This window comes from Podarcis filfolensis, assembly GCF_964270895.1.
Source record: "Podarcis filfolensis genome assembly, chromosome: Z".
Taxonomy (NCBI): Eukaryota; Metazoa; Chordata; class Lepidosauria; order Squamata; family Lacertidae; genus Podarcis; species Podarcis filfolensis.
Window position 1 is genome coordinate 41,438,530 of NC_139617.1, and position 26,211 is coordinate 41,464,740.

At 47.0% G+C, this 26,211-nt stretch overlaps 1 protein-coding gene across 10 annotated transcripts in view; it reads left to right on the forward strand.

Annotated features, from left to right (window-relative positions):
• Positions 1-26,211, forward strand: part of CACNA1B (calcium voltage-gated channel subunit alpha1 B) — a 328,172-nt gene that overhangs the window by 138,246 nt on the left and 163,715 nt on the right. For all 10 annotated transcript variants that reach the window (XM_083597112.1, XM_083597115.1, XM_083597114.1 and 7 more), the window contains exon 7: positions 6,157-6,260. In XM_083597112.1, the coding sequence (XP_083453238.1) occupies positions 6,157-6,260 (104 nt within the window). The remainder of the gene's footprint in view (positions 1-6,156; positions 6,261-26,211) is intronic.

The window sequence follows — 26,211 nt, forward strand, 5'->3', positions numbered from 1 at the left end:
AGGCCCTTGACATCTCTTCAGGAGTAGATGGTTAGGCACTCAGTTTCATCTGCCTTCCCTCAGATCACATGGCTAAGATCATAAGAGCTTTGCCAGGTCAGATCAAAGGCCCACCAAGTCCAACATCTTATACTCACAGTACCCAACCAGATGCCTCTGGAAAGCCTGCAAGTAGGATCTGAGTTCAACAGTACACTCTTCCCACTTATGACTCTTGGTAACTGGTATTCAGAGATATACTGCCACTGACAGTAGAGGCAGAACAAAGCCTCCATGAATTTGTCTAACCTTCTTCTAGACCATTAAAGCTGGTGGCCATCACTGCCTCATCTGAGAGTGAACTCCATAGTTTGACTACCTATCTTAAGATCTTTCTTAAGCAGACCCAGAACAGGTTTGGCTGCAGCACCCTGCATTTCTGACCATTGGCTGTGGTGGCCAGGGCTGGCAAAGACAGGAGTCTACCTGGAAGGCTAGAGCCCAGAGAAGCCTAGGCTAGACATATTCATGGCTATGCACAATGATAGCCACGTGGAATTATCCAGGTTCAAAGGTGGTGTGCTGCTTACTGGCTACCAGTTTCTGGGCGCAACAGCAGGAGAGAGTAGTTGCATCCAAGTCATATCCTTTGGCTTCCTGGATACCTCTGGTTAGCCACTGTATCAGGGGAACTTTTTGCAGCCTGATGGCCACATTCCCTTCTGGGCAACCTTCTAGGACCCACATGCCCATGTTGGGTGGGGACACAGGCTAAAAGTGGGCAGAGCAACGCATGTAAATTGTACCTTTCTACAATAGGCTGTTTCTACACTCATTGACATCTCCCTTTCTGCCCTCCATGTAGGGAAGCACGTAGCAGGATCAGAGGTCCAAGGGCACATTATTCCAGCTGGGCAAAAGCTCTGAGGGGGTTTGCAAAGCAGGGCAGATGAGAGGTCTGGCTGGGAAGAGTATGTGGCCTGGGCAGAGTCCTGAGGGCCAGAAAGAGAGGGCTACAGGGCCACACCCAGTTCTTGGGCCCGAGGTGCCCTACCCCCAGAAAAAATGTAAGGATCTTTTAGTTCTACCCTGCAGGCAACTTCTTATGTATTTACGTTCTTAAGTACAAAGAAGGGTGTTGATTCCTCACCTCAGATGGAGTAACAGCTGCTTGTTATTTGCACTTAAAAATAAATAAAAAATTAACACCTGGGAAGTTCCCAGCATGCATGGTGATTTCTGGATTTACTTCTGTGTGGAGTTCAACTGGGATGTTACTTCTTTGTATATGTCAGGTCTGTGTGTGTGTACCCCAGAGCTATGTGTGGGAATAAGCTGAAATAAATAATGTGTAAATAGCTTTGCTAATTAGCAGAAGTGGCAAACAAACCTGCAAAAGCTCTGAAGCTCACAAGCGGGACAGAGCTCTTCCTACTTTTGATTCCCAGCACCTGGTATTCACAGGCATACACCAATTGTTGCAAGCATATAAGGGATACCTGTTGCCAACTCAAAATGTGTCCAAGAATCGACAGACGCAGCAGTGGAGAAAAAGAAGGCAAAGTTTATTGCTGAGTAATAAAGACCCAGTGGAATGTTTTCCAAAGCCTGGGCCCTGAAGCCCTTGTGCATTGGGTTTTTATACCTGAGAACAATCAGCATAAAACATGACATATTCATATATTGCAGCAAAATCAAACCAATGAGCGGGCACAAGCTCTTCCTCTGCCCATGTAAAGAATACTTCTGCTTTTCTCAGATGGTGCGTCAATTTGCCCTTTACCCTAATTTTCAGCAATAAAGAGGAAAAGAAACCTATTTGACTGTTAAAACCTGAATAACCCCCACCATCTGCTATCGGCTTAGAACATTGCATTGTGGCTGACTGCTTTTTCCTGTTCCCCAACTCACCCCCCTCTCATGAGCCCAAGAAGCCGCCTGGAGTAGGTTCCCTATAGAAAAATGCCAACACATCATATTTATTGTTTCCTTCAAGCACAATAGCAGGGCAGAGAGAGAAATAGGGCAGAGGGCAACTTTTGGATTTTTAAGATTTAAGCATTTTTGCTCTGCTGAAGCTTTAGCGATGCAAACATCATTAGGATACATGGATAAAAAAAATCACCATTAGGATATATGGTTATATATGGATATATGATAATATAGAAATCATAAAGGTAAAATTCTTCCAGGTGGTCTTGCCACACAATCTTTGGGGATAAGAGTGCATTTTCATTTTCCCTCCAATGCATCTGATGTGACTAGTGGTGCTGATCAAGGTCATGGGTTCGATCCCCTTACAGTCCTCCTCCATTGCAAGGGGTTGGACTAGATGATCCTTGGGGTTCCTTCCAACTCTACAATTCTATGATTCTATGAAGTAAATTGTCTGTTCACTGGAAAGCTGAACAACCTCAGAGAACCTTGTCTAGCTCTCTCTAAGTCAGAGGCTATCTTAAAAACAGCAAAAAAATTACCATTGGGTCAAGTAGATTATTTGATATAACAGTGACCGTTAAACAGATAATCTTTGTCTTTTGGTGCTCTCTGGATGTTCTGGGGTGGAGCACATTTCTGTTATTGGGCAGGATCTCCTCCATCAGTCACAGAGCTAGAAGGAAATGATGTTGTGGAGGGCAGGGTTTGCCTCATACAGGCCTTGTATGGCTGTGCTGCTCTCTGAGGTGGTGAACATCCCATGTGAGTGTCTGAAGGCAGTTGAAGGATGGATGGTAATTAAAGGATTGAGGTTGACTCCCAATAAGACAGAAGTACTGTTTTTGGGAGGCAGAGGGTGGACAGGTGTGGGGGACATCCTGGCCCTGAATGAGGTAACTGTGCCTCTAAAGGACCAGGTGAGACCCTACCTGCCCACGCACTGTCTTGCCAGAGTGGTACATGTTCTGGCTATCTTCCACTTAGACTCCTGCAATGCGCTCTATGTGGGGCTACCTTTGAAGGTGACTTGGAAACTCCAACTAATCCAGAATGCAGCTGCCAAACTGGTGACAGTGAGCGGCTGCCAGAGCCATGTAACACCAGTCCTAAAGGATCTACACTGGCTCACGGTATGTTTCTGAGCACAATTCAAAGTGTTGGTGCTGACCTGTAAAGCCCTAAACAGCCTCGGCCCAGTATACCTAAAGGAGTGTCTCCACCCCCATCGTTTTGCCTCGACACTGAGATCCAGCTCCAAGGGCCTTCTGGCAGTTCCCTCCCTCACGCCTTCCCACCAGATGTCAAAGAGAACAACAACTATCAGACTTTTAGAAGACCTCTGAAGGCAAAAAAATTATGCGCCTGTGAATAAGTTCTTCCTTTTCTCCATCCTGAATCTTCCAATATTCTGTTTCAGTGGATTGCCTTGCATTCTAGTATTATGGCAGAGGGACAAAAAGCACTTCCCTCTTAACCTTCACCATGCCATCCATACTTTTACAGACTCCTGCCATGCCACCTATTTCTCACATTTCTCTCCTCATAGGAGAGTTGCTCCATCCCTGATTTTACCTAGGAGCACTTAGCTCCTCATAGTGGAACCAGCTTTTGGTCATCACAGGATTGTGTTTGACTGGTGGTAGCGTGTGGATCATGGCAAGAAATTAGATGGCCAGCATTGAGTGAGCTCCAGTACAGCAATTATTTTTCTTAATAGAATGTTTGTTCTTAAGCAGCAAGGTGGTATGTAAAATCAATGAGATGTATGTAACTCTTAAATGCATGATGTAATTTTTTCCCCATGCAATGCAGATGTCCGGAGCCTCCCAAGTGTTTTACAATGTGAAACACCATCAGAACATTGAAAGTATTTCCATTTTCCATCTCCATTGTATCTGATTAGTTCTGTGGTTGGGTTGGGAGTTGAGTGACATAAACAAGTCACCCAATCATTAAACCATTAAAGTATTTTAAGGGAAGGCATAAAAATTGATTTTGCTTCATGGCTCCCAGCCCTTAGTGAATGAGACAGGAGTCAGCACAAGATCCCTTATCCATCACCCTCTAATGGGGTGAGGATGGAAGCTGGTCCTTAGAACCATAAGGTTGCCGCCAACTACCGTATTTTTCGCCCTATAGGATGCACTTTTTCCCCTCCAAAAATGAAGGGGAAATCTGGGTGCGTCCTATGGGGCGAATGCAGGCTTTCGCTGAAGCTTGGAGAGCGAGAGGGGTCGGTGCACACTGACCCCTCTCACTCTCCAGGCTTCAGGAAGACATCCGCAGCCTAGGCAGCCCTGCGGGAGTTCCCGCAGGGATGTCTAGGCTGCGGATAGCAGCCTGCTTCCCGGAGCGTCGGGCGCCCTGCAAGCAGAGTGCCCGGCGCTTCGGGAACACATCCGCAGCCTAGGCAGCCCTGTGGGAGGTCCCGCAGGGATGTCTAGGCTGTGGATAGCAGCCTGCTTCCTGGAGCGTCGGGTGCTCTGCTTTCAGGGCGCCCGGCGCTTCGGGAACACATCCACAGCCTAGGCAGCCCTGTGGGAGGTCCCACAGGGATGTCTAGGCTGTGGAAAGCAGCCTGCTTCCCGGAGCGTCGGGTGCCCTGAAAGCAGAGCGCCCGACACTCCGGGAAGCAGGCTGCTATCCGGAGCCTAGACATCCCTGTGGGAGGTCCCGCAGGGATGTCTAGGCTGCGGATAGCAGCCTGCTTCTCGGAGCGTCGGGCGCTCTGCTTTCAGGGCGCCCGGCACTTCGGGAACACATCCGCAGCGTGGGGAGCCCTGCAGGAGTTCCCCGCAGGGCTCCCCACGCTGCGGATAGCAGCCTGCCGCCGGGCGGGGCACCCTGAATCAGAGCGCCCCTCGCGCTGGGCAGACATCGGCCAGCCCCACAAGCTCGGGGGACAGCAGGGAGGCGCAGCGCCGCCATCCCGCTGTTCCTCTACCTGGTTCGGTTTCTCTGACCTGCTTTTTGGGGGGAAATAAAGGGGGAAAAAATTCCTTTATTTCCCCCCCAAAAAACTAGGTGCGTCCTATGGGACGGAGCGTCCTATGGAACGAAAAATATGGTATGTACTGCTCAGGGTTGACCTACTGAAATGTCCCTTGGTGAGTCATGGCCATAAATTCCAGTGGGTCTACTCTGAGTAGGACTAACATTGACTACTACCCACAGAGATTGGAAATAATCTGATCCAGCTAGGAGGCAGAAAGAGAAGTCTGGAGGGCTGTTATTCAGCCATCAAGCCTGAGGTTGTTCACCCATGGTCTGGGCACCCATCTGTCTCAAGGGACAATAGAGTGTACCTCCAGGCGTGAAGTCTAAATGCTGCATTAGCAGCACTGAAGCAATTTCCGTGGGAGGCAAGCCTGGGCAGTGTGTATGTGTGGAGGTCCTGAGCTGCCCAGACAACAAGACACCCCTCTCAACTTCACTGATGTGGTCCCAAGGAAATCAGAGCAATATGTTTGGCACCAGCTTAACTGCAGGAGTTGCTGGAAGGAAGTGTACAAGGCCTTAGGGATTCCACGCTGAATTTGTGTAGGGTTTACTCCTTAGCTTTTTCTTCTCCCGAATATGTCCCACAAGGCAGTGGAGGTTTAGTGTTAGAGTTTTCCTTCTCCTAGATGGGCTACCCTCCCATGTTCATGAGCCCCATCTGCCTCTCACTTCCCTTATAGCACGTACAAAAACTGCCTTCTTGACCACTGGACCGACTATTGCTCCCGTCCTCTCAATCTGGGAGAGCCTGGGAAGTCTCCTGATGTAACAAGTAGTGAAGTGCAGGGCTTTTTTTCATCTGGAACTCACCAGAACTGAGTTCCAGCACCTCTTTGGTGCATTCCAGCACCTATTTGTTGTGTACCAGCATCTGTATAGTGGCAAAGTGCCCAGAGCTGCGTGTCGGAGTCTTTGGGCTGCATGCTGCTCATGGCTTTGTGTTGGAGGCTGTGGGGCAGCATGTTGGAGTCGACATTGAAATGCGGCTGCAGTGATGCTGGCAGTGGGGTGATTGAGCGGAGAAATGTTCCTGCCCCCAAAGCGTTGTTTTTCCCCTAAACAGCTTTGGCTCTGTCAAAAAAACCCTGAGCGTTCCTGCACCTCATTTTCGAGGAAAAAAAGCACTGCTGAAGTGTAGTATTAAAAAAAAACAGTAAAAAAGAAATGCTTGTATGCTGGACATGTGGGTTTGGATTAAAGTCTCTTTCTCCTCTTCCCCTTTTCTCTGTCTTTCTCCAGACTAACGACGCAGCAGGGAATATGTGGAACTGGCTTTACTTCATCCCCCTCATCATCATCGGCTCTTTCTTCATGCTCAACTTGGTCCTTGGTGTCCTATCAGGGTAAGGACCCAGTTTCTTTTCCACTAATGATAAGATGGAGAAGGTAGGGAGCTGTCTTATATCGAGTCAGACCACCAGGTCCATCTAGCACAGTATTGCCAGCACAGGCTGGCAGTGACTCTCCAGGGTCTCTTGCAGCCTGTCTTGGTTATGCCAGAGATTAAACCTGGAAGCTTCTCCATGCAAGGCAAAAGCTTTACCTCTGTGCTCACACATAGGAAGCTATATTATACTGTAAGACCATTGGTCCATTTTTATTTATTTGCTTATTGGTAATCCACACTTTCCTTTAAAAAACACCACCACACACATCAGGGTGGTGTGCAACTTTTTTTTTTATTGCCTTAAGAAAATTATACAGACAGCAAAACGAAGAAGCCTAAATTAACATTGCCTTCTACTGATAAGAAATAATAATAACTATTACAATAATGAAAATACTAAAAATACATTTGCTTCCCCTTTTGAACTTCTATTCTGGTTGCAATATATTACTATTCTATAAGAACCTATTATATCCTTTGCTGTCCCAGATATTATTTTATTTCCCAAATTCAACCTAACCCTCCCCTCCTCCCCACTGCTTGTCTTCACCTGTGTGAGATCTTCCCATCATAATATTTGCTTTAACAAAATAGAATAACATGAAAACTGTTAAATTATAATTACTTCTTTTGTGCTTACACGCTTAACAAGTGCCTGCTAAGAGTTCTGCTGTGCAACTTACAAAAATAAAATCAGCATAAAAACATCAATAAAAATTGATTGGTTAAAAAAGAGAAATAAAGAAAATATATTGCAGAGGCCTGTCTAAAGAATATATTTTCAAAGGGCATCTGAAAAAAGGGAGGGGTGGCTTGCAGCTCTTTCTGGTTGCAGGTGAACAGGAAGGTTGAAGTGCCGCCAAAGAGGAGCAGGTCCAAAGGGCTCTTTTAAGTGAGCCCACAGCCTTAGGATGTGCTCTATCAAGCCAACACCTGGAACCAACTCAGTTATGCAGGATTCCATTTCCGCTACAGCTCTTTCCAGTTGCATGGTAAATATCTGGAATCAGGTGAAGCCTTTGGAGGAGAAGGCATTATTATTAAAGCTCTCAAGTACCCAGTTGGCCTGGGGGTGGAGAAGGAAAAAGATATAAGGCTGGAAAAATCAAGAGTGGGATTCAGATCCCCCCCCCCTTTTTTAGTGCATGTCGGACAAGTAAATAATGCTCAGTTGATTAATCCATTGAACGTTCGTTGACAATGAATTGGATCTGTATGTGCCTGCATTTGCGAAAAGGAACCAGAGGATGATCCAAGTGAACTGTGTGTGGGGGGGGGGGGGAGGGAGGCCGCTGGTGTTGTTCTGTAATTCAAGAGTTCACACCGTGCTCCAGTAGCCAGGGTCTGTGGCAGATAGGAATGAATGAATCTGCCTGTTTCCCTTTCTCTCAGTCTCTTGATTTTCCAGACTTTTAGTTTGGTTCACTGCATTTCTTCCTCATTTTGCAATTAAATGAAAAGGTCTTAAGTTTCATCAGCATTTTGGTGCAAATTTCTCTTGTTATACAGAATTTTGCACCCAGTTTTGGGTTTTGTCTAATGTGGTGCATTTCTGATCTGTCATCCACTAATGCAGTGGTGGGGAAGCCTTTCACCCTCTGGATGCTGCTGGACTGCAGCTCCCATCAGCTTTGGCTATTGGCTGTGACGGCTGGGGCTGATGGGAGTTGGAGTTCAATCACAAACTAAACAACTCAGTATGTGGTTTACGAAAATTCATTTAAAATATTGTATGACATTTCAATACCTTCTTTTACACGAAATCTTTAATAATATATACAAGTGCCAAAATAATCATGACATGCACAACTCAGTATCTCAAAGCCAAACAGTCCAAATATTCCTGAAATAAGTCTAGGAGAACAACTCTCTATGTGTATACTTGTGCTGGTTGCGATCCCAATGGAACTCCGGCACATACACATGGGAGATGTTCAGCAACATCTGGAGGGCCAAAGGTTCCTCCACCCCAGGTTAATGTGTGTATCTTTAGTCATGCATTCCCCTAGTATGTACATTTTTGCATGCATTATTTGGTTGGGGAACATCATCACAAAATTTGGAGATTTCATGATAGCCATCTTCAAATAGCTAAAGGGCTGTCCCATGGAAGATGGAGCAAGCTTGTTTTCTCCTGCTCTGGAGGGTAGAACCTGAAACAATGGATTCAAGTTACAAGAAAGGAGACTCAGATTAAGCGTTAGGAAAAACTTTCTGACAGTAAGAGCTGTTTGACAGTGGAACAGGCTCCCTTGGGAGCTGGTGGACTCTCCTTCCTTGGAGGTTTTTAAGCAGAAGTTGGATGGTCATTTGTCATAGATAGTTCAACTGATATTCCTGCATTGCAGGGGGTTGGACTAGATGACCATTGCGGTCCCTTCTAACTCTACAATACTATGATTCATCTGTCCTAGCCATTTTACACAGTATGATACCATTTTGAACAGTCATGGTTGCTCCCCAAAATCCTGGGCAACTGTAGTTTGCTAAAGGTGTTGAGGGTTGTTAGGAAACACCCTATTTCCTCCCACAGAGACCTACGATTCCCAGCATTTCCTGGGAATGGGGAATGATTGCTAAACCATTCTGGGAATTGTAGCTATGGGTGAACACTTTTTAACAAACTACAGCTCCCAGGTTTCTTTGGGGGAAGCCATGGCTGCTTAAAGTAGAATGATGCTGCTTTAAATGTATAGTGGCAGAGGGGCCTTAGATAGGTTCACATTAAAATCCTAATTGAATCAAATTCATCTTCTATCTCTAGTGGTGACGGTGGCAGAATCTCTAAGTGCCTGATTGATTGAGCCAGGGCCTGGTCCTTCCTGAGATAAATGCCAGCTATTAGTGAGTTCTAGCATCCAGGCTAGCAGGGTCTCTTCTTTCTAGATGCAACCAGGAAGCTGAACTAACCTCTCTTCTTTTCTCAACATGGGTTCGGATATTGTGCATGGATAACCAGCATGGTGCCCTCCAGGTTTTGGGCCACAGATCCCATATTCCCTAACAGTTGGCCACACTCCCTGGGGATGATTGTAGCTTTAGTTCAACAATGGCTGGCCACAGGTTCCCCACCCCTGGGGAAGCTCCCCAAAAGACACAGGTGTGGTATGGTTGCATCCAGTCTCAGCTTTTCAGTTCACATTCTTGTACACAGCTATTTTTCATGAAGTGATAAAACTGTCATGATATCTCAACTTCACACCCTCCTGCAGTCTTTCTACTCACTGTGATGTGTCTAATAATAATAATAATAATAATAATTTATACCCCGCCCATCTGGCTGAGTTTCCCCAGCCACTCTGGGCAGCTCCCAATCAAGTGTTAAAAACAATACAGCTTTAAATATTAAAAACTTCCCTAAACAGGGCTGCCTTCAGATGTCTTTTAAAGATAGGATAGCTGCTTATTTCCTTCACATCTGAAGGGAGGGTGTTCCACAGGGCGGGCGCCACTACCAAGAAGGCCCTCTGTCTGGTTCCCTGTAACCTCACTTCTCGCAATGAGGGCACTGCCAGAAGGCCCTCGGTGCTGGATTTCAGTGTTGAACTCTGATAATGCCTCTTGCTTGCCTAGATGGAGGATAGAGGGGTGGCAAGAGAATGTATGTAGAAACTAGCTTAATGTACAATGCTGAAGTTTACATTCATTGCTCCATTCACTTTTACTTCTGGCCCTGTCCTACCACTGGCATGTGCCCCCCCCCCGCAACGATTATCCTGAAAGGAATGCAGCCCTTGAGCTGAATAATGTTCCCCACTCTTACTGTGCATTATTTTCGCAAATAGACCACTCTACATTATTTTCTGAGCTTCAGAAATGAGTAATGACCTAAGGTAATGTTTGCATCCTGCACTTAGGTCTATAGTGTTCCTAAAACAGATTTATAATTAACCTCCCTCATCTCTATTCATTTCAACATCATAAACAAGACCTATGTTTCTCCCTCTGTTTCCTGGAACATAATTACTAACTAACAAGCATCATCCAGTGACCCATCCCGTCTAAGGCGCTGTTCTTTGTTTTCATCGTACTGAGATACAGGGCACTTTGACCTTGTTATGCTGATGGTGGGTGGTGGAAGTGGTAAGAGCGGGATGGAAAGTAGCAAAAAGCAGAAGTAAAGTTGGGCGAGGGGAAATGTGGCTCAAATGAGAGACAAAAGGTGACCTTAACCTATGTTTTTAAGTATCTGTGACGCAGGTATCCCCAAATATTTTCAGTCTGAACATACAGTTCCTACTGCTTTATTTAATAAACTTCCCCCATCTAACTCATTAGGCAGAGAACTTGACTTGCCAACTAATTTACTGCTTCTGCTTCTCTGCCTTTAGCAGCAGTTTGTCATGAAAATAAAATATGCATCATGGAAAAGTTTTCCTAACAGCAGTATAGAGAATGCAGACGAAGTGTCCCCTATCAAATGTCTATGTGTCAAGATGCTGTTAAAGGCACTGGAACATAGCTAGTAAAAACAAGCAGGCAACCATATAAACTGGGGTTGTGCACACCCCCCATACTCTGATCTGATAGAGGACCCAATCTGGCAGTTTGGATTGGTCTCAATTTGACATTGGCTGATCCAACCTAGAACTGGTCCCCAAACTGATTCAGGGGTCCTAATGCTCAATTAGGGTCTTAAACCCTATTGATAAACATGTGGCCAGGAGGGGTGGGAGAAGAAGGAGAGGCTGTTTCTCCTTCCCCTTCTCCTGACTGCAATACAGAGAGCAGGACTGAACCTAAGTTGGGGATTCAGTCCTCAGTTTGGCTACGCATGCGTGTTGCCTACTTGGAAATAGGCATATGCAACTGAAATGAAGTGCAGGGCTGTTTGAAAGCCCTTTTGCACACTGTTTCATGGTACTCTTTGCAGAGGCTGTCACCTGCCTCATCTCCCACACCCCTGTTTGCCTGTATGCCAGCCCTGAATCACTCTGGGAAGGCCAACCCAATTTGGGGTGATCCCAAGCTGTCTCAGCCTGATCTGGCCAAACTGCAAACCAATCCAAATCAGCCCAGATCTGATGCATAGCCCAAACATATACTATCCCCAGGACCTCTCTCAGTGTCCTATCCCGTCCAACATTTCCCAACCCAAATAGGGGGGACACCCCCCAGGCCACCTCCATCCTAGACCACCTCCATCCCCACTGCCACCCACAGGTGTGCCCAGGCCACACCACTATGACACCACCTGCAAGTTCGCTGCCCGCCTACCACGTTACCTTCACTGGCTCTCCTCTGCTGCCTCCACCATGACAAGACCGAGGCCCACTGTAGCTGCTTCCATATTTCCAGAAGTGTGGCCCGGCTTCTTTGAGTATGTTTGTGGCTGCAGCAGGCCTCAATGGAGGTCTCACAGCAGCAGTGGCAGAATAGTTGGGACATCTGAGATTTGAAACAGGATCTGAGATGTCCTGCTCAAAGTGGGACAGGTGGCAAGTATGTGTCTAGGAGGGGAAACGTTTTGTGTGTTCTTGGTGACTTCCTACAATACTCTTTTATCTTTACCTCCAAAGGAGGTTGTGCTAGTGGCTAGGGAATGCCCTCTTGGGATGTGGGGGGGGGGGGAATTTGTTTGAAAAATGTGTTGAAAAATATTGACTTCAAGCAGTGATTTGTCAACTTTTGGCTTGCTGGGGAACAGCATCACCAGATTTAGAGAAAGTTGAATTGCAAAGAATAGTTGGGGCTTGGTTTGCATATTGCATATGAAACCTCAAGCTTGGGGGCCAAATGCCTCTCTGTCTGGCCCCTGGGACTCTCCCCAGGACAGACCTCTTTTCCAGACCACATCTCTCACCATCCCTGAATGTTTTTGCCTGGCTGGCTTGTGTCTTGGAACTATGCCGATGCCTCTTCCTTGCCTGAATGGAGGATAGAGAAGGATGTGTGAATAAATTTATATTTGTGGTTCCACCCCCTGTTGCTTCTGGACCCACCCACCACTGGCACGTGCCTCCCCTCCAGATGATTACCTAGTAGGAAATACAGCCCTCAGGCTGAAAAAGATTCCCCGCTCCTCATGTATTTGTTCAGGAAGCATAAATTAGGTAGCTTCGCATGTAAACACAAACCAAATTAATCCCCCCATATCCCTAATTACTCCCACATCAAGTCTCCAGGGAGACAGTCTTTCTCTGTGTATCGTTCTTTGTACAGACCTCCAAATTGCAGCTGCTCTTCACATAAAAACAACTGGATTACATCATTCTTAGCTGGGATTGGAAGAGAGGTATTTCCTAGCCTTTCATGCAGTGGAGGCTAGTTTTGTTTGGGGAAATGGGGCAGTGCTTCACCAACCTCAGTCTGTCCTCAACCAGCCCTCACTTGCCTTCCTTCTTGCTTACAACCTGTCCATCGAGTTGCCTTCTTCCTTCATATCTTGGTGCTGCTGCTTGGAGAACCCAGCAGGAAGGAGAATGGGGGGAAAAGTAGAATTAACTGGCTTCACCTGCCATTGGCAGGCATTGAACTTTCATTCATTGGCAGTTTTCAAATTGTGGTTGGATGGCCACCTGTCAGGGATTCTTTAGCTGTGATTGCATTGCAGAGAGTTGGAGTAGATGGCCCTTGATGTTCCTTCCAATCCTACAGTTCTTTGATTCTGTGAATCTCAAACTGTTTCATATTAATTCTGGTCAACCCATGGTGTGGTGAGAGCAGGTTGAGATGGCCCCAGGTTGCACCTGGAGCAATCCAGGCTTGTCAAAATGGTGGCTAGTGGGTGGCCAGGGGCATGGAGAAGAAGATGCACACAGATAGTATGTGTGCATCTCCTACTTTTCTCTGGACGTGTGTTTGTGTGTGTGTGTGTGTGTGTGTGTGTGTGTGTGTGTGTAAGGGATGTAAGATGGCACTTTAAAAGAACTCTGTTTGCAAACAGTATGTGTCCATTTGAAATGACAATATGAAGCACTGGCACTGAGAACTTCATTCCCAGCTTCGGCCTATTCAAACTTCTGATTTCTCACCTTCACCATTACTATTTTTGCCAGCCAAGTGTTCTCCTGGCATACCCATCCCTTCTCAGCAGCTGCTTTTGTGTTGGAGAAGAAAGGCATTTCCCTGCTCCTTGTCTCCAGTATGAATAATTCAGCAGCTGTAGAGTAGCCCTTTGTTCTCCCAGCAGGACTTTCATGTGAGATGCCCAAAGGCTGATGTACATAAGATGGCAGGACCAAGGCTGTCCTGCTGAGCCCTGTGAAGGCAGGCCCAGGCAGGGGTCCCTCATGGCAATTGACATGACCTGATGCTTCAGCTTCCCTCACCTCAAAAGGGGACCCTCAGGTGGGGTGGCCAAAGCATGTGTGTTTCTTTCACTATCCAGCCTTGTTGAGAGAGAGAACTCCAAGGGGACTAGGACCTTGCACTTGGTTTTCAAGTGGTGCTTTCACTTCAGAAAAATCCACCAGTCAAAAGCCAAATGGACTTGAAATTAAAGGTTAGGCACTGTCTTGGGAGGGTATTTCAAACTGGGTTTCCATCCATCAGGTTTATGTGTGTGACCTCTTCCAAAAAAAAATATGAGACGGACTTGACCCTTCTTACCCCAGTATCCTGCTCTCACGGTGGCCAACCAGATGCCTGTGGAAAACCCATAAGCTGTACATGAGCACAACAGCACTCTGCCCACATGTGATTCCCAGAAACTTGTGTTCAGAGGCATAATTTCTCTGAGGCAGAGCACAGCCATCATGGCTAGTAGCTGTTTATAGCCTCCTTCTCCATGATTTTGTCCCATTCTCTTTTTAAGCCTTCCAGAGTGGTGGCCATTACTGTTTCTGGTGGGAGGGAGTTCCACAGTTTAACTATGTGTTGCATGAAGAAATACTCTTTGAATGTTCTGAATCTTCCAGTATTCAGCATCAATGGATGGCCGTGAGTTCTACTGTTATGAGAGAGAAGGAAAAAAGCAAAACACTTTTCTCATTAATTTTTTCCATGCCATGCATAATTTTATATATTTCTGTCATGCCACACTTACTCACATTTTCTCTAAAGTAAAAAGTCCCAAATACTGCAGCCTTTCCTCATAAGGGAGTTTCTCCAGCCCCTTGATCAGTTTTGGTCACCCTTTTCTGAACCCACAGTAGCAAGAACCAAATCCTCCTCAGGCCACACCTCTCATCAGCCCTGTTCCACACTCTTCTCAAGTGCTTTTACTTTGCCAAAATGCGTCCTTGACAAGCGATGATGCCTCTTCCTTGCCTGGATAGAGAGTCATGTGTGTAGAAACCTTTGTCTTTTGTGTGGCTGGATTGTACCCTTCTGTGCAGAGGTCAGTGTCACACCTGTTTCTCCACCCATTTTTTTGCCTTTGTACCTGACCACCTCTGGCATGCAGAAATTTTCCTACGAGCAGATGTGGGCCTTGAGTTGAAAACATTTGCTTACCATTGATCTATGCAGATGGATGCAACTGGAATAAGCTCTTCCTCTCTTCCCATACCCTCCAAATCTTGCCCTGAGTTTTCCCAAGCAAAGAGAGCACAGGTGCATTGGGCGGAAGTTAAAGCCCAGATTTCCTTTCAGTTGCATCAAAACAGCTGGAATTGCAAAGCATCTGCTCATCGCTGGAGTCCCAGGAGGAATTGCACAATACAAAGGATGGGCTATGCTAGGGGAAGATGAAATGTATGGCTCTGAAACCTGAGAATGAATACTCCCCCTGCTTCCTGCCCAGATGGAGGATTATCTTTTCATGAATGTGACAAACTGTTAATGCTTGAGCTGAAGCGAAGCAAGGGGAGCATTAACTCAGGCCATTTCTGGGTGTGTGTGTGTTGCACCATCAGGGGCATTAAAAAAAACCATGTTGATCTACATTTGTCGGGTGCCAGAATGGCTTAGCAATCCAGTGTGTGCCATAGAATGCCAAGCATCTTCCAATAGTCACCTGCAGCAAATGCCAGTCAGTGTTGTGTTAGAAAGAATGGGGATGGCATTATTAAACTCTGGAATTGGCTCCCACAAGGGATAGTGAAGGCCACCAAATTGGACAGCTTTAAAATAGGATCAGGGAGGATAAGGCTATCAATGGCTATTGAGCCTGATAGCCACTGCTATTTTTCTAGAAAAAGAGGTGCCGGAACTCACCATGAACACCTCTCTTGCTCTCTTAGAATGGGAATGGTACCCAACTGAGAGGTGCCAAAAGTGAGTTCCAGTGAGGTGAGTTCCGGCTGAAGAAAAGCCATGCTGATAGCTATGCTCTAGCCAGTGGCGTAGCGTGGGAGGGTGCAGGGGGGGCCGGCCGCACCGGGCGCAACATCTGGGGGGGTGCGCTCCACGGGTTAGGGGGCGCAAAATCCACGGGTTAGGGGGCACAAATTACTTGCCTTGCCCCGGGTGCTGACAACCCACGCTACGCCACTGGCTCTAGCTCCACTGTTAGAGGTGGCAATGCTTCTGAATAGCAGATGCTGGAAACGGCAGGAAGGTAGAGGGTGGTTGTGTTCAGGTCCTGCTTGTGGGTTCCCCTTGACTGTCTGGTTGGGCCCTCTGAAAACAAAATTTTGGAATAGATGGACCACTGCCCTGCCCTGCAGGGCTCTTCTTATGCTCCTATGATTATAACTCAGTGGCCGAACACATGCATACCTGGCACCTCCAGTTAATAGGATCTGGTAGCAGGGTAAAGCAGGGGACAGAGAAGAAATTCAATGTGGTTTGCATTTTAGTGATAAACTAACCAATTCATACTTCTCGAACCAAGACACAAAACCAAAATAGTTACCCTGTGAAATTCACACTCCTCTGGATTTTATGATGCAGTCCACTAACCAAACAATGTGTACAAAAATGCATATATTTGGGGAAAGTGTGTACCCAAATAAATGCACATTAGTGAAAATAACGCAACAATTCATTTTGCTAGGGAAAATTGATTGATTGATTGATTGAGAGAGAGAATATAACTCAAACCTCATATGAAAGGGGTGTATTTTTGGACAAATCTGCACTAAAATGGTCATGAATGGATTCAAGCTGATTGTTTCTGTTTTGTTAAATGTACCAATTGCTCATGAAATGTGCAGCACTGCAGCTGAGACTGGAAAAATGAGAAATTGAGGGAAACAGAAATGGACAGGTACACGCATTCCTAGCTCAGGTTGTCTGACGATAAGTCTCCATTTTCCCCAATGTTTCTCTTTTCCCATTGAAACAGCTGGCTCTTAGGGATGGGGAGATGTGTCAGGGTTCATCAACATTGTCCCACCACTTTCCCAGGGAAGCCCTCTCTTTACTTCCAAATCAGAGCAAATGTTAATCTGGTTTTCTGCATATTGAGGTTTGCTCCAATTCAGAGGTAAATAGTGGGTTTTCCTGAGGAAAGCAGTGGGTCAAGCAAAACACCAGGCAGAAGGCCTTCTTGGTAGTGGCGCCCTCCTTGTGGAACACCCTCCTTTCAGATGTCAAGGAAATAAAGAACTCCATAACTTTTAGAAGACATCTGAAGGCAACTCTGTATTGGGAAGTTTTGAATGCATGATATTTTACTTTGTTCTATATATGCTGTAAGCCGCCCAGAGTGGCTGGGGAAACCCAACCAGATGGGTGGGGTATAAATAACAACAACAACAACAACAACAACAACAACAACAACAACAACAACAACAACAACAAACACTTCTTGGACCCATGCTTTCTAGGTGTGGGACAAGCAGGTGTGGATGAGCCATCAGTTTTGGCTTTTTCCTTTTTTTTGCAAGCGGGACAGAGGAATGCTGATTGATTTGGAATGATTGGAAGGGTGCATGACTGTCACGTCCTCAGGCTGCCCTGCAACTAGCTCTGTGCCACTTTGCAATGGCAGCTGCATTTTGCTGCTGGTGAGCTCTGGTGAGCAAAGGGACAGCTAAAACCCTGGGAGAGGGTATAGGCTGGGGAGAACAGTGGTCGATACGTGGCTTCCCCCTTCTCCAGCTTCCTGGATTTTTAATGGCATTAAAATGGGGCAGAGGGAGCAATGGCATTAAAAACCTGGGAAGCTGAAGGTCTCTCTATCTGGTGGGTGAGCATCTGGGAGCTTCTTGAGGGCTGGAGTGAGTCTGATCCTGTGTGTGTGTGGAAGGCACCATCAGAGAGGCTCTTGCTTAGGAAAGCACATCCTTGCTGCCACCCCCCGCCCCAGGCTAATGTGATTATATACGCACCTTGATCCCATTATCAGAATAGCAAATAGTGTGGTGGGAGGAGGGCCTGGAGGTGTGGCGGTGCGTAATGGACCCATTGGGTGGAGGAGAGCATGGGCAAGCAAGTGAACACAGGTGACCTGAGTCCAGAAGGCACTTCAGGAAGCAGTGCAGTGGGCCCAGAGGGGAACCTTCCTCTCTCCTCCCTCTCCAGTGGGGAGCACACCCACGGCCCGCCTGCAAGCTCCCCCCCCACAGTGTATGCCCTTTTCTGACTCCAGCGCAATCTTCCTGTGCAACGAGGTAAAGGAACAGTCAGCACACAGCCCCCACACTATTGCAGCCCCTGCCACCATTCCCACCCTGCTTGTCTCCCATGCCAAGCCCTTCTTGCCATATTCATCATCTTCCCCACCCTACAGCAACTCCTGGTGGATCCAAGGAACTTGGTAAGTGAGGAATCAGGGAGAGAGAGAGGGAGAGAGAGAAGGGGCGGGCGAGTGGGCAGCTCAGGTATGGACCCAAAGAAGTTGTGGGGAGATTATCCCAGGACCTTGGCTGGGCGCTTGGCCACTGGTGGGGAGTTGCAAGCCCTGCTCCAGGTGTTGCTGCTTTTGTTGACTGTAGACAGAAAGTCCTTCTACCGACCTCGGCTTTGTGTGTGCGTGCACCATAGGTTAGATAAAATAGAGGCTGTAAAGCATGCCTTGATCTGGGCACTGGCAATCCACGGTATGCCACTGTTACACACACACACACACACAGAGAGAGATTTAGTCTTAAAAAAATGATCACTTCCCTGATTTTTGCAATGCACCCCTCCAACCAAGCAGCAGGTACTAAAATGTGTACAAAAGGGAAAACGTGCATATAAATGCACATGTCTGTGAAAATAACATACAAAAATGATCTATATTTGGCAAAAATGCACTATATCACTCGATTTATTGCATGGGCTTAACAGTCTTTTATTTTGGTAAGTGATGTATACATTTTGTTAAATGAAATCTGAAAAACTTTTTAAAAGAATATGGGTGACTAAAGGATTATCTTTGGGTAGGCTTGCTGAAATAAAATAGAGTGGTACATCGGGTGACAGACGCTTCAGGTTATAGACTTCGCTAACCCAGAATAGTGCCTCAGGTTAAGAACTTTGCTTCAGGATGAGAACAGAAATCGTGTGGCGGCAGCAGCGGGAGGCCCCATTAGCTAAAGTGGTGCTTCAGGTTGAGAACAGTTTCAGGTTAAGAAAGGACCTCCGGGAGTAATTAAGTTCTTAACCAGAGGTACCACTGTATACCTCTGATTTAAAATGAAGGCTGGTCCATTAGGGCAAATGTGGCACATCAGCTACCAAGCCCAGTCTGCCCTCAGTCTGGCTCCACAAGCCTAACTTCTTACTTATGACCATTTCAAAGGTGTGTGCATAGAATGTCAGACCCCTCCTCCTTTGCAGGGCAGTAAGGAGGAAGATGGGAATTAAAGGAGGATGAGGTGGCTCTGCCTGCCATTGGCTCTTACTCAATGTACTATTGGCCTCCACTGCCTATCACCCTATTAGTCCCAATGAGCACCACCCCCACCCTGTGCTGCCAATATATGCTTTATTCAGAGGTGTAGTTGGAGATTGGTGAAACTGGCCCCTGCCAAGCATTGCAGAGGATATTGGTGCCAAGGATTCCAGAGGTGTGTGCGTAAAAAATCACCATTGGAGATTGACAGGGAGAGGAAGTGACACTAGACCCCATTTGGATGTTGCAGGAACCCTTTTGACCTGGTGGGAGCACTTTCAAAATACAAGCCTGTGCCTGCTAGGAAACTGGAAGTGCCACTGCTCTCCCCCTCCCCTGTCCCTGCCACCTTTCAATCAAAGCTAGTGAGTTGGCAAATGTCAGCAGTCATGGGTCAGGAAAGGCTGCTGGCAACAATGAACCCAAACAACGAATACTTCCGCTGTTCCCACAAGCATCTCAGGAGGAGGTGGAAGGGCAGAGGCTATGCAGGAGTGCCCCCTGCTCCTGCTGACCAGGATTGTTGCTGACTCTGGGTGGGGTGCCCTCTCTCAAAGCCCACCCCACTCACAGGATACTGGTGCTCTCAGCACAAGAAATGCAGGGCCAGGTACAGTGGCGTAGCGTGGGTTGTCACACCCGGGGCAAGGCAAGTAATTTGCACCCCCTAACCCGTGGATTTGCGCCCCCTAACCCTAACCCCCAGATGTTGCGCCCGGTGCGGCCGCCCCCCCTGCACCCCCACGCTACGCCACTGGCCAGGTAGAAAGAGAGCAAGCACCTGCCGAAGCCTGCAGAGGTTTTTCCTCTGCCCTGGATCTGGCGCCATCCAGGCCAGGGGAACCCTGAGCCTGATTCAGCCTGGCAGTGGCCTACCAAGGTACATTGCTGCCCACAGTGCTCCTCTCCAAACCAGGAGGAATAGGAGGAGGAGTGGATCTTGCTGTTCTTTCCTGCCAGGGGTGCCTCAACTGGAAGTGGACATATTCCATTTGCTGCCCTTGCCTGAGCTCATGAAAGGGCTCATGTCTTCACATGTCCTGCCAGTTCCTCACTCAGAGAAGAGGGTCTCCCCCCTCCACACTTGTTACATGACCATTTAAATCACTAATTACGGCAACCATTTACTGTTAAATATCATTTCATAGGCAAGTGTAACCCTGTGCACAATGCGACCAGGACTTTAATAATAATAATAATAATAATAATAATAATAATAATAATAATAATAATAATAATACTTTATTATTTATACCCCGCCCATCTGGCTGGGCTTCCCCAGCCACTCTGGGCGGCTTCCAAAAAAATATATTAAAATACTCTAATACATCAAACATTAAAAGCTTCCCTGAACAGGGCTGCCTTCAGATGTCTCCTAAAAGTCTGGTAGTTGTTGTTCTCTTTGACATCTGGTGGGAGGGTGTTCCACAGGGAGGACGCCAATACCGAGAAGGCCCTCTGCCTGGTTCCCCGTAACTTGGCTTCTCGCAGTGAGGGAACCGCCAGAAGGCCCTCGGAGCTGAACCTCAGTGTCCGGGCCGAACGATGGAGGTGGAGACGCTCCTTCAGGTATACTGGACCGAGGCCGTTTAGGGCTTTAAAAGTCAGCACCAACACTTTGAATTGTGCTCGGAAACATGACATACTGGCTCTGACGGACTGGCAGAGGGCAGGGCAGCCTTGGTCAGGAAGAAAGGGGAAGTGGAGTGGAGCACAAAGAAGTCTTGGTTGTTTTTATATTTAAAAAATGCTTTGTGCATCCATGTTTAATCTTGCCCCTTTCTAGAATTTATTTATTGCTGTGTGTTTTTCTTTTTGTAAATCTCCCAAAGAATAAAACAAAACAAAACTGCGATTAAGGGGTTTCTCAGGACGATGGAGTGTGTGTGTGTGCTGTGTCCTATTGGTGTAGCAGTGGTGACAATCACCCTTCTTCAGATAGGAGGACACACACAAACATGGTAGGCTGAGGAGGGTCAGTTGTGGGGAGAGTGAGAAATGTCCCTATTTCATCTGAGGCATGTTAGGGGGGTTGGGAATTTCCTCCACCACCGGCTCTGCACCCCCATTTGGGGCTCTAAGCCCTTTTTTTTAATTTAGTGCCCCTGCCTTATTTCACCCCCCCCTTTCACCCTGCCATGCTTGTCTCTGTGCCATTGGGAGATGTTGTGTCATTAACATATATCAGCAGAGTAGAACTATGTCTCTGTTCTTGGACACCGTTCTACAGGCAGCAACAATAAGTTCCAAATTTAGCATCTTGCAAAACTCATCCATCTCTTTTGGCCTGCTTTAATGTCCCCACCTGGAGAATTTATTTCAGCTCAACACCTGCTTCATTTGCCAGTTCTGAATGAGCAAGGGGCGGGGGGTGGTGGTGTGTGTGTATGTGTGCGAGATCTGGCAAATGAGTCTTGCTGGATTTGTGCTACTGGCAGGGACACCTTGTACTCTTCTCCCTTTGGGGCCAATTCACAGGTCAAGTAACAGTTTGGCAAGGAAAGATGCCAGCGGAGGCTGCTCCATTAGGGCAAAAAGGGCACTCCTGTATCAGTCCCTGGGTGCCTTCAGCCACCCCCCACCTGTCTGCCTTCTCATTTACAACCAGTCCAGAGTGTAACTCTGCCTGTCAGCTTCTTCCTCTTTAGTCTCAGCATTGCCCCTTTGGAACTCATCAGGGAGGAGGATGGAGGACAAAACTGGAATTTGTTGCCTCTGTTTGTCACTGGCTCTGGTGTTGCCTAATCTGGGCTCCTTGCCCTACCAGTCCAGTGGGCAGCAGCCACCACGGAAAGACCCACAAGTGAGTCCTCTTACAAAATATAGCACTCTCCCCAACACCTGACAGGGTTCTAGTCACCCATTCCCTCTTCTTGGATACTCCATTCCACACACCCATGCTTTCCCATTTTTCTTTTCCAACTGATACTCAACATTTCATAACATTTTCTCCTTCTTATGTTCTTTTATTGGAGGGTTATTTTATAAGGTTTCCTTTCAAGCTTTCATCCCCTATAGTGATTATTTTAAAATTGTGCTTCTGCCTCCCTGGCATTTAGGGAATGGTTGCAGCTCAGCAGCAGAGCATCTGCTCTGCATGCAGAAGGCCCCAGTTTCTGTCCCTGGCATCTCCACATAGGGATGGAATCGCCCCCTGCCTGAATCACTGGAGAGCCACTGCAGTCAGTGTTGACAATACAGTAATGCTTCCGCGAACGTCCGTCTTATCTAGCATCCATTCCAGCAGATGTACGCGGCAAACCCGGAAGTACCGGAACGGGTTACTTCTGGGTTTGCTACTTGTGCATGTGCAGAAGTGCTACATCGTGCTTCACGCATGCGCAGAAGTGCAAACCGCTCCACGTGTATGCGCAGATGCAGCACTTTGCCCTACGTCCTTTTCGGCTAGCAGCTGGGGCTCTGGAACGGATCCCGGCCACAGAATGAGGTATGACTATACTGAATCAGATGGACCCAATGGTCTAGTTCAGAATAAGGCACCTTCTTATGTTACTCTGTGTATGGTGGTACCTCTCTCACAGTGGTCCAACTTGGGCACCCATTGCCTGAGTTTGCTGTTAGAGGGCAGGGCATGACGACTTAGTCTTCTGTTTTCTCCCACAAAACATAGTTTGACCCCTTGGATCATACCTGGGGCCTGTCTAGCTGCCTGACGACCTGCCTCTCTGTCTGGGTCTACTTCTCTGTTCCCCACTATCTGCCCTTTGGAATATTTGCTTGGCAATAGGCAGCAAAGTATTTACTTGGCAACACTTTCTGGCTTGGAATCTATGGGCATGCTCAGGAATGATGTGGCCTACTCTGAAAATGAGGGACATTTGGACGCCACACTCTACAAGCCTGCCTTCCAGAATCCATTTTGTATTGGGCCCAAGTCCCTCCAGAGTCTAGGCCAACCTGAAATGGATTTGTTTTGGCCTGTGCTTCCCTTGAGCCCCAAAGCTTGCTACTTACTAAAAGCTTAAATTTTCAAAAGAAACCCAAGGCAACTAACAAATCCAAATGTCACACAATACAGTCGTACCTCTGGTTGCGAACGGGATCCATTCCAGAGCCCCGTTTGTAACATGAGCAGAACACAACCCACGTCTGCGCATGCATGGGTTGCGATTCGCCGCTTCTGTGCATACGCATGACATCATTTTAAGTTTCTGCACATGCGTGAGCAGCGAAACCCGGATGTAACCCTTTCCGGTACTTCTGGGTTGCTGCAGGACGCAACCTGAAAAGATTTAACCTGACGCAAACCTAACAAGAGGTATGACTGTTTTAAAATATATTGCAGTCCACCTCTCTAGCCCCAGTTGATCTTCCAACTGGGGCTAGAGAGGTGGACCGCAATATATTTTAATAACCACCTGCACCAGAAATCAGTGGAAAAAAGAAAGTCAGCCAAAGTATTTTTTTAAGGCCACCTAACAATGTAGTGACGGGCCTTAGAGACACCTCACTCAGCCAGGCATTTTGCAGTATGGGGCCACCACATAAAAAGCCCTGGCCCCAGTTACTACTAGCCATGTTTCACAGAGGGATCTTGGCTTTTAATGATAGCCCTCTCCTTCATGCATTTGTGTAACCCACTTTTAAAGCCGACCCACTTTGTGGCCATCACTGCTTCCCGTGGGAGTGGATTTCGTAGGTTAACTATGCTCTGTGTGAAGAAGGACAATCTTTGATCTCTCCCGAATCTTCCAACATTCAACTTCATCGGGTGTCCACAAGTTCTAGCGTTAATGAGAGGGGGAGAAAAACTTTTTCGCTGTGCGATTTCTCCATGTCATGCATAAGTTTATACATTGTATCCAGTGCTCCCCTCCCCCCAGAAAAATACAGTATTTTTTGCTCTATAAGACGCACCAGACCACAAGATGCACCTAGTTTTTGGAGGAGGAAAACAAGAAAAAAAATATTCTGAATCTCAGAAGCCAGAACAGCAAGAGGGATCGCTGCGCAGTGAAAGCAGCAATCCCTCTTGCTGTTCTGGCTTCTGGGATAGCTGCGCAGCCTGTATTCTCTCCATAAGACGCACACACATTTCCCCTTACTTTTTAGGAGGGAAAAAGTGAGTCTTATAGAGCAAAAAATACGGTAGGTGCTGTTTCTCACCATGAAGTTATTACATTAAGTGACACACTTTTTAACAACAAAAGGAGGTGCTGGTACTGTGCACTCTTGAGTATCCCCTGGAAAATAAAATCACTGCTTGTATCATGTTACATCTTAATCACCTTTTCTGTAAACCTCATAGTGCAGCCACACTGTCCCCTTGATGCTGCCCTTTTCTGAACCTTTTCCAGCTGTACAATATCCTTTTTGATGCGCGGTGACCAGAACTCTATGCAGTATTCCAAATGTGATTGCACCATAGATTTGTATAATGGCATTATGATAGCGACAGTTTTATTTTCAATTTCTTTCCTAATGAGTCATAGAATCATAGAACTGTAGAGTTGGAAGGAACCCCAGGTGTCATCTAGCCCAGCCCCATGCTGTGCAGGAATCACAGCTAAAGGATCTCTGACAGATGACCATCGAACCTTAGGGGAAGCAATTTTTTTGGGAGGGGGGCGGGTAACAGAGGCAGGGTTCCACTCTTGAAACACATCTTAAGTGCTTTTAAATGTTTCTGGATTTCTATTAACAAACCTTCCTGGAAATGGGACAGGACTGAATTACCCCCTCCCTTCTGAAAACAGTACTGTTTCTGAAAACCAGTTTAAGCCATTTTTATGGTAAGTTTGTATATTGCTTTGAGATATATGTAAAAGGTAAAGGTAAAGGGACCCCTAACCATTAGGTCCAGTTGTGGCCAACTCTGGGGTTGTGGCGCTCATCTCGCTTTATTGGCCAAGGGAGCCGGCGTACAGCCTCGGGGTCATGTGGCCAGCATGACTAAACCACTTCTGGCAAACCAGAGCAGCGCACGGAAATGCCGTTTTACCTTCCCGCAGGAGCGGTATCTATTTATCTACTTGCACTTTGATGTGCTTTCGAACTGCTGCGTGGGCAGGAGCAGGGACCGAGCAACGGGAGCTCACCCCGTCACGGGGATTCAAACCACTGACCTTCTGATCAGCAAGCCCTAAAAGGTTATAAATGAATGAATCTGGCATACTGGTTAGAATGCTGGACTAGGACCTGGGAGGCTTGGGTTCAAATCCACCCCTCGTCCCAGTATGAAGATCACTGGGTGACCTAGGGCCAATTACTCTCAGCCTAACCTACCTCACAAGGTTGTTGTGAGGATAAAATGGGGAGGAAGTAGAGCTGCATGCACCACCTCGAACTCTTTAGAGGAAAGTTTGGATAGAAATGTAATAATAAATACTTATAATGTGGTTTTATTGGGTCCATCCATTCCTTTGGAGAGGTGTAGATGCATCTATTGACCTTTCCCTGTCTACCTGCCACAGTCCTGTCCCCGTCACCTGATTTATAGCAGGTAATGCAGGTCACTGGCACAAGAAAGACATCTCTCTCTTAACCAGGCAAATTGAGTATGCAGGCATTTGCTCCTTCCTAGCTGTCAGATCCCTTTCCTCTTCTCAACGGAAAATCAAAGCTGAGTGATGGAGCCACCATCTGAAGCACTGAACCAGAAGGGAGGGCATTCATTTTAAGAGAGTGAGAATGAGAGAAGGAAATGCTTGCTGAATGCCAAGTTGGGTGTTTCATGCTCAAGAGGCAATTCTGCCTTGTACCCTGAGCCGAGGGCCAGGGGTTAAAGGAAAGGGGAGGTGGGAGGCAGGTAAACACGGGGCCAGGAAGTGCTGGTTGCCATTAACAGAGTGCTGTGGGGTCGCTTGGAACACTTTGGAGCTGCTTGGGGGCAAACCCTCCAGGCTAAATGGAAGTGACAGTTTTGACAGGAACAAGGAAGACCATGATTAACACCCCTCCTACCTGCACACATACAATGGATGCATGTATACGTGTTTGGATCATAGGCTCAGGACAGGAGCCGCAAGAATGACAGTTGAGAATAGTTGTCAACCGGCCTCTGCAAAATAGGGGCTAATGAGAAGAGTCGGGATTTTAGGGTGGGTATTTGGAAAGCAGTTTCCTCCAGTGGTGTAGCAATTGCAGTTCCCTGTGAGTGGGATCTGGCCAGACTGGATGCAATGTGGGAAATATGTGAGCAGGGATCCTTCTGCCTCTTCTGCATTGTAGCCTCCAGCTAAAAATATAGGTAGACCCTTCTGAATCAGGCCAAAGGCCTATCTACTCCAACATCCTG